This window comes from Aulonocara stuartgranti (assembly GCF_965226115.1).
Source record: "Aulonocara stuartgranti genome assembly, chromosome: 7".
Classification (NCBI taxonomy): Eukaryota; Metazoa; Chordata; class Actinopteri; order Cichliformes; family Cichlidae; genus Aulonocara; species Aulonocara stuartgranti.
The window spans coordinates 54307313-54316246 of NC_138945.1; the positions used below are offsets into that span (position 1 = coordinate 54307313).

At 41.0% G+C, this 8934-nt stretch overlaps 1 protein-coding gene across 2 annotated transcripts; it reads left to right on the top strand.

Annotated features, from left to right (window-relative positions):
• Positions 1–13: 13 nt before the first annotated feature.
• pkmb (pyruvate kinase M1/2b) lies at positions 14–7645 on the top strand. 2 transcript variants are annotated; one of them, XM_082538412.1, is made up of 11 exons: positions 14–103; positions 1266–1444; positions 1605–1696; positions 3320–3451; positions 3534–3720; positions 3807–4077; positions 4180–4330; positions 4422–4574; positions 5932–6098; positions 6917–7098; positions 7209–7645. In XM_082538412.1, exons 2-11 carry the CDS (start codon positions 1294–1296, stop codon positions 7313–7315), a joined length of 1593 nt encoding a protein of 530 aa, XP_082394538.1. In that variant the 5' UTR covers positions 14–103; positions 1266–1293; the 3' UTR covers positions 7316–7645. The 2 variants fall into 2 exon arrangements, with proteins under 2 accessions (XP_082394538.1, XP_082394539.1); XM_082538413.1 differs by lacking the exon at positions 14–103 and adding an exon at positions 173–239.
• The last annotated feature ends 1289 nt before the right edge of the window (positions 7646–8934 follow it).

Sequence of the window (8934 nt, forward strand, 5' to 3'; positions counted from 1 at the left end):
CTATGTCACTCAAAGGAAAGTAGTCCCGGTCAGTTACAGGCATAAAACCGGTCGCTGCGACAGGACTTGTGGCGCTTTGGTCCCTGCAAAGTTCACTTAGTAGGTGAGTAACAGCAGCAGAGTTTGTGTCTTCGAGATGGAGGAAAGGTTTAAAAGTGTAGAAATGTAGTATATTAGCTGTGTGGAAGATCAGAATCGTTAATGTTGGTTTTGCACATGTAATCCTTTAGATTTATCTGGTAATTATGTATATATGTAGCACGTTACCTGTTAATTAAGCAGCTAAAAACCAAATGTGTTCTTACTGAACTGCACGTTTAAAGAAACCGTAATCTCGCAATAACATTTATTAACGTTCAAATGTATCACCTTTCAGTCAGTGATTTGGGTTAGGAAGTAGCTGTTACACTTATTTATTTTATTTTATTTTTTGCTGGTTTTGCAGACAGCAAAGGGATCAATAAAGACTTTGATTTACTTAAATAATGAGTTAATAAAAATGTCTGTTGCTGTTTGATTATGACGTTGATGTTTCTACAGTCCACAAATAGCCTCAGCTGACTGTTATTTTAGGTGAATACAAAGGGCAGACATATGGTCTCAGCCCACCCACCACAAATCCATGCACTGCCCGACAACACACTTTTATCAAGCATGCTGCACTCCTCCAGGCTAAACAAGTGCAAGCTGAATCATATAAGTTTTACTTGTCTCTATAATGTGGGCTTGTGGACCAGCATTACACTTCAGGCATGAAACATTATTTTTTTCAGCCTCCTCCTCAAGTTTGTGCGGGTTTTTTTGTGTATGTGAATCAGCTTTAGTCGCTGTCAGAAGTGATCAGCTCCTCTTCTTTAACATACACTCATGCTGGAATGTGGGAGAGTGCAGTCATTCAGCCCCATACTGTTGTCCTTGCTTTTTGTGTCGGCTGTTCTCCAGTTAGCCAAAACTGGACTGTGAGAGGGTTGAAAGTCATCCACAGAGAAGTGGAACATTTAGTTTGTGTTGGCACTCTTCTTTTCCTATTACATATTTTCGGTCTCTTTTTTTGTTTGTACGCTCTTTTTGATTTTTTATTGTCTATATAAATTCTTCTTCAACTTATTGGTTGTAAGTGCAAATTCCATTGTGTCACGTGTAAAAATATTAGATGCCCATGAAAAAAACAGGAGATTTTCTACATAACCTGTGGTTGGTGCCATACACCAGAGTCACCAGGGCCCCGGTCGATTATCTTTCATGTTTCTTTCTCTCTCTCCAAGGTCTCTTCCTGCAGACACAAATCCAGCCATGTCGAAGCCAAAGGATACAGGCTCCTCTATCATCCACACCCAGCAGCTACAAGCTGCTATGGCAGACACCTTTATTGAGCACATGTGCCTGCTGGATATCGACTCTGAGCCGGCTGTGGCTCGCAACACTGGCATCATCTGCACAATTGGTCAGGCGCATTACCAAGGCCCATTGATTTGTGCTTATTATGTGTACAATCTGATTATTTTCTTCATGTATCTGCATCGAAAAAGAAACACGACCTTGGTGCAAAAATGTGATCATCTTGGGCCCGTGTCTCACTGTGTTCATTAACTGTCTCGATGCAGGACCTGCCACCCGATCTGTGGAGATGGCCAAGGAAATGATCAAGGCTGGGATGAACATTGCAAGAATGAACTTCTCCCATGGCACACATGAAGTGAGTGAAGGGTCAGAAATACTTTCTGCCAACCTCAGTTCCTTATTTGTTTTACATTAAATGTTCTAACCTGCTAAAGCCCTGATTTCACAATCACACACTGTGACGTCACAGATTCCAGTAAAGCCACATGCTTGACAGTACAAACCCAGATCGTCAAGTCAGTTTCTTTGCCCTTTAGAAGTGAGTCGGTGAGGATTTACCCTTTACTGCAGCAGCAGTCAGAGTGCCATTACTCCTGTGGCCTGGTGACCATCTGTAATGTGATCTTTGAGCCTCCTCTCGCCCCTTTGGCGCTCGGTCTGTCTGGTAGCTTGTGAACCCACTGTATCGTGGCCAGCTCTTCAGCCGACATTACACTGTTGACCCCTTGCCTTTAAAAGTCAAGCCTCTTTCCCTTTTTCACTGTCACCTGAGTGGATGAGCCGTCAAATGTCATCAGCTGTAGCAATGAACACCCACAGTTAATTTTTGGATCTTGAAAGATTAAGTATGTTAAAAAAAAATTCTCTCCAATTTAACTTGACTCAAAGTGGCTCAACAGCAGTCAAATAAAAAGACCTCAGTTTTATCTGTACAGCAAAGTGAATGTATGATTTCTTCTGAGGAGGGGAAAATACATTTGACCTCTGTGTTATTGGTGTCACAGTTGCCAGTACAGCTATAAATAGGAGTCACCCCCCCACAGCAACAGTATGAGGAGAAGGCATGTAGAGAAGCCAGTGACCAAGGACAGTAGTCAGAATTCACATCACTGTTTTTGTTTAAGTGAAAAATACATTCATACCTGTCATGTACCGACGTATGTGGCAGCTGTTTATGTACAGTTCAGCTGAACAATGTCTTCCTTTCAAAATATGTTGCACTTATAAATAAATATATAGTTACATAACCAGCACTGAGGCGTCACCTGTTGCTCTACTAACTGAATTTAGCTGTTTTTAAACAAAGGGTTTAAAAAATGTATAAATATCCACCTTTAATATTTTTGTAACGTTTTTAATTTATTTGCTTTTTAACCCTTTAAGACCTACCATAGAACCAAGTCCGCCAGAGCTGACTTTATATTTTTACATGCTGTAGTACCATCTTTGGGAGCATTTCAAGTTGCTATACATCAATACAACTGTTATAGCCCAAATTTTAATAATATGTATGCATTAAGTCCATAGTAACTACATAAATTGCAAAAAAGTGCAATAAACTACAAAAAAAATTGAAAATTGTTTTGTTTTTTTACATATACTTCTACTTGGAGAAATTTAAGAAGTTTATCCCTCAAAACTTTAAATACAAAAAAGTTGCAAAAAATAGTTTACAACAACAGGAAATTTATTTTGAGTGTTATTTTTGTTTTATTTTTGAGAGATATAATTTTTATATACTGCTTTTTATGCAATTTTTGCAAAACTATATGTGGAAGGAAACCGTGACCTAGGACAAGCTGATGGCATAAGATGTAAGTACAACTCCTCCGGTTTCATATGCAAAAAAAATTATCGCGCTAGCTTACGTGGTTCCGGTTCTATGGGGATTTAAAAATAGTTACGCAAAACCTCCGACCGGCTTTAAAGGGTTAAACCATTGCAAGATCTTTTTAATATAACATCTGTTTTCATGCAGTACCATGCCGAGACCATCAAGAATGTCCGCGACGCAACTGAGAGCTTTGTACCTGGATCTGTTGACTACAGACCAGTGGCCATCGCTCTGGACACCAAGGGACCAGAAATCAGGACTGGACTTATCAAAGGCGTGAGTTCTTGCCAGATTACCGCAGCTCTAATGAAGCCAGTGTGAGCAACTCTCTCCTCAAGTCACTTCTCATTGTTTTCAGAGTGGCACTGCTGAGGTTGAGCTGAAAAAGGGTGAAACCATCAAGATCACGCTCGATGACCAGTACACAGACAACTGTGATGAGAAAATTCTGTGGCTGGACTACAAAAACATCACTAAGGTTGTGCAGGTTGGAAGCCACATTTATGTTGATGACGGTCTGATTTCCCTCAAGGTTAAAGAAGTCGGTAAGAGCACGAACAATTTGTCCGTCCTCCTTTCGTTCTGCCTCCAGTAGCTGAAATATTTTTTCTGTGCTTCCTTGTAACCGAAGGCAGCAATTACTTGATTTGTGACATTGAGAACGGCGGCACGCTGGGCAGCAAGAAGGGCGTCAACCTGCCCGGAGCTGCTGTTGACCTGCCTGCAGTGTCTGAGAAGGACATTCAGGACCTGCAGTTTGGCGTGGAACAGGGTGTTGACATGGTCTTCGCCTCTTTCATCCGTAAGGCCGCTGACGTTCATGCTGTCAGGAAAGTGCTGGGTGAGAAGGGCAAGGACATCAAGATCATCAGCAAGCTGGAGAACCATGAGGGCGTGCGCAGGTGGGTGGTGTAGTGTGCAAACGATCACAGCACAAGTCTGTCTTTTTGATGGTTGAACTTTTTTTCTTCATCCCCCCCCCCCTTTTTTTTTCTTTCTAAAAGATTTGATGAGATCCTGGAAGCTAGTGATGGCATCATGGTGGCCCGTGGAGATCTGGGAATTGAAATCCCAACCGAGAAGGTCTTCATCGCCCAGAAAATGATGACCGGCAAATGCAACAGGATTGGCAAGCCAATCGTCTGTGCCACACAGGTCTGTGATGGGAGCACGGATTAGTGGAGTCCAAATAAGTGCTTTTCTGCAGACGTGAAATGATGCAGTCTGTCTCTTTGTTCACATTAAGATGCTTGAAAGCATGACCAAGAAGCCTCGCCCTACTCGCGCTGAGGCCAGTGATGTTGCCAATGCTGTGCTGGATGGCAACGACTGTATCATGCTGAGCGGTGAGACAGCCAAGGGAGACTACCCTCTGGAGGCAGTGCGCACACAGCATTTGGTAAGATGGCTTCAGTGTGAATGTGCTCAGTGTAACCATCTTTAATACCAATATCAAAAGAACACCTGAAGGTTTTTGAATGTCTGATGTGAGAACTCCTCCTGTGAAGTTTGCCGCTGCCGCGGCAGTCACACTCAGTCAAATTGTTGTGTTTTGAGCCTGTGAGGAAGCTTTCATTATAAGTATAAAGTGTGTGGTTTATCTTACATGTGAATCTTGAGCGTTTGCTGCCAAACAGATAGTTTTTCAGCAACAGAAGGTTCACATGATTCAGATTAGACTTGCTCCTTTGTGCGTTCCTTTTATCTGAAGCTACTTGTTTCACTTTTGCACTCGTTATTGTCGTGTCTTGCTTACTAATCGCGAACTGTGTGCCTTGCGTCCAGAAAATTTATGCTCAGAATATGTAACATCGTTTTGTTCACAGGTTCCATGAGGGCATATCAGTAAAGTTTGATGATAATGATCAAGGCCATGAATGTTATCCACGCTCAAATCCAGAGAAATTAAAAAAAGACCGTAAACATAAGCGCTTCTTACAAAAATCAAGTCTGCCATGTCACGTACGTTACGTTTTTTAGAACAGGTATAATTCAGTTCAATTAATTTTTTTTCAATAATACGAAGAAAACAGAAAACCCCAACAATCATATGATCCCCTTTGAGCAAGCACTTTGGGGACAATGGGAAGGAAAAACTCAGTTTAGACCCCATGTACCAGCATCGTTTCTCAAATGCTACTAATATAAACAAAAGCACTAGAATTTTAAGCATAGTTATAAAGATAAAGACCATCTAATGAAAGTTTGGACCTCTGACCTCTTCTTCAAGGTCAAAAAAGGTCAAAGTAACCTGATATTTAGAATCCACATATCTGATTCCCTATATGCGTATATGTTGTAAATAAAAACAATGGCAGTAAGAAACGTAGTTATAAATTGTTCTGCATCGCATTATTATCACTTCAACCTTCAGCTCAATCTGTTGGCCTTTAAGGAAAGGTCAGAGGTCAAAGGTGGCATGACATCTCTGCCATCACATTGGGTTTTACTAACAGCTTGTTTCCCATTTCTTCAACCTTCTTTGCCCATCACTGCTCCTGCACTCCATCTGCTACCAACAGCATCTCCTCTTGTCTTCTGCGTGGTGTGATAGAGCTCAGCTTGCATGTGTCTGCAGTGCACAGCAACGGTCTCTGGACGCCGCAGCCATGGCTGTTGTGTAGCTTGATGTTTCACTTTGCTTTCAGGTATGAGGAACTCTGCACTAAGCCTAACTTTGGTCTTTGCTCCCACAGCTCAGACTAGTTGTGTATCTGCAGTCTGACAGCCACTGTAATCTGTTTTCACTTATTCAGATCGCCCGTGAAGCTGAGGCAGCCATGTTCCACAGGCAGGTGTTCGAGGAGCTGCGTCGCCTCACTCATTTGACCCGTGACCCCACAGAGTCCGTCGCTATTGGTGCCGTCGAGGCTTCTTTCAAGTGCTGCGCCAGTGCAATCATTGTGCTAACCAAGACTGGCAGGTGAGACTCCGGGAACATTTCCACCCAGTAAATCTCTGTAAAGCTGAGTCATAATATCCTCCCGGCGCCCACTCTCAGAGAAGAAACTGGGGCATTATAATATTTTTCTATCCTGCTGCCTCCGCTTCTTCTTGAACGCAAGCCCCCAGCTCGTTTGAAGTGTGCCAAGTTTCACTGCAATCACAATCTGTGCTCTGCCCGTGACCTTTTTGAGATCTGAACCCTGACATTTTACAAGTTAATTATAACTCCCTAATCGTTCTTCTCCACTTTAGAGTTCATCCTCCCAGCACATGGCATTCAGCACATACATATAGTCAACTGGGCTGATTTCATAATGATAATCCTATGAAATAATGTGGGCTATACTTAATACTTTTAAATAGTGATTTATATGACGGAACTAAGTTATCTCCTGACTTTGCTGTTCAGATCAGCTCTGTGGAGATGTGTAGCATCTTTCAGCTCAGTGTTGGTTGTCTCACACCTTTTTGCTTTGCTCTGCTCTTATTGGTGGGCTCTTTCTGCCACAGTAGGTGTGTTCACAGCATGCTACCTACATAGTGTGAAACAGCAGATAGTTAGCAACAGGCAGGTAAACTAAATAAAGCATTTAGCTGCTAGAAAGCCAAGCATTTTAATCAGCAGTTGAACTAAAAGACAGATTGAGAATAAATATTAGACTTGCACTAATAACACTAATTTAAACTTCAAACGAATTAATATTTTGTTCCCTAACTTCTAAAATAAATAGCCAGCTATTTTATAACTGCTCCAAGTTATGTCAGAGTGCAGTGACTTATGCCTGTCACCTGCAGGTCTGCTCACATGCTGTCGAGGTACAGGCCCCGTGCCCCCATCATTGCTCTGACCCGCTGCGGTCAGGCCGCCCGCCAGGCTCACCTGTATCGCGGTATCTACCCTGTGCTCTACACCAAGACTGCCAACGCCGTCTGGGCTGAGGACGTGGACCTGCGTGTGAACTTTGCTATGGAAGTTGGTGAGTGTCAGAGTTAAGAGGATGTTCTGGTAGTTCAGTAAAGCTGAGCAAGAGATTTTTGCTTGTTAACTTAATCTTTTTTTCCCTTTTTAAAAAACCTCTTTTTGTAGGCAAGCACCGCAAATTCTTCAAAACTGGAGACATGGCCATTGTTGTGACCGGGTGGCGCCCAGGGTCTGGTTACACCAACACCATGAGGGTTGTGCTGGTGCCTTGAACTTCATCGAAAAATATCACTTACTACTCGTCTGCAGCCCACCTTCCCTCCATATTGAACTTTGTTACTGCTTTCAGAAAGCTCTTCTGTTGATGTCTACAGACTCCATGAATAAATGTCTCATTCACTGTCTAAATCCTGCTGCTGGAGACTAAACTTTTTAGTGGCAACCCTTCTGGTGAACAAAGTGAACAACATTGCTTCTCAGTGCACACTTTAGCCTCATTTCAAGCAATTTTTTTCCTTTGTTCATGGCTAGTGCAAATGTATCATTGTGAAGTGAACTGGTATGACTGGGTTTACATCCATTAAAAGGAACTATGTGATCAACTTTGACTCTTGTAATCACTGTCACTGAGTCAGCAAAATTATAACAAATAAGAAAACATGTTGTCAAATCTGAAAAAGCAGATAAAGTAAAAATAAACTACTAAAAAACACACTTTGGCAAACATTTACTAGCTGTGTTAAACAGAACTGCAATAACAAAACATACTTCCATTTAAACCTCCCACTGTAAACAGGCCACTTCCTGGAAAGCAGTCATCCAAAGGAAAGCACAGGATGGTGTCCTTTGCACTAGAGTGACAAATAACTTGATAAATTGTTTTTAGGATGTGAGCTTTAAAAGTTGACAGTTAAGAACAACAATTTCAAACGCTACCTGTTTTAAATGTTTAATAAGTGAACTACTGCACCTAGAAATGGCAAACACAATAGCAACTACAAAGAAATGTAAATTAATTGCTGTCTTTGTTGCTTCTTCAAATCTTAGTCTGTGCTTATTTATTATTTCTAATAATGTGTGTGTGTGTGTGTATATATATATATATATATATATATATATATATATATATATATATATATGCGTATTGTGTGTTTGGAAAACATGAAATTACTGTTAGTTTCAAAGTTGATGCCCTCCTTTGAAATTTCCATACTTCCCAAAGCCATCAAGGCGATTGGACTGCTTGTGGTGGGCTGCTGGGTTAGAGCCATTGTGATTGGTTGTATTAGTTGTGAGGATGAATAGGAAGCTGCTAGAATTAAATATCCAAAACTATTAGACTTTTTTTTTTCAGATTTGTGATTAAATTAATGCCAATCTTTAAGCATTAACTGAGGAAATCAGATATCCAGAAATCTCCAATGACTGGTGTTTCATGATTTTTAATCCCTGAATACTGCAAAGGGTTGATATAAAGAGAAATATTTATAAATTTAGAGTTACATAAAAGGACAGGAAAAATTAAGTAGATCATTATATGATAAAGCAATCTTCCAAAACCAGCTGATCTAGTGAAGTTATTTAAGGATATGGAGGATCAGGTCTGTCAGGTCTGTTAATAAAACTTTGCAGTAGCCCTGCATTTAAAATCTGTTTACTCACTAAACCAGCAGTTATCGCTCCATGAACGTGGTAGATAATTTCTTTGTATTGAGTATCTGGCAGATTATAATCCTGGTTATTTTCATTGTTGGCACCAGACAACACCATTCAGTTCTCAATTTCTAATCCGGCTTAAAGTCTAGAACTTTGCCATAATTTATTATCAGATTCTCGCACACTCTCCTCCTGGAAGGAATTAAACGGTTGAGGTGAGGGTAATTAACCATAT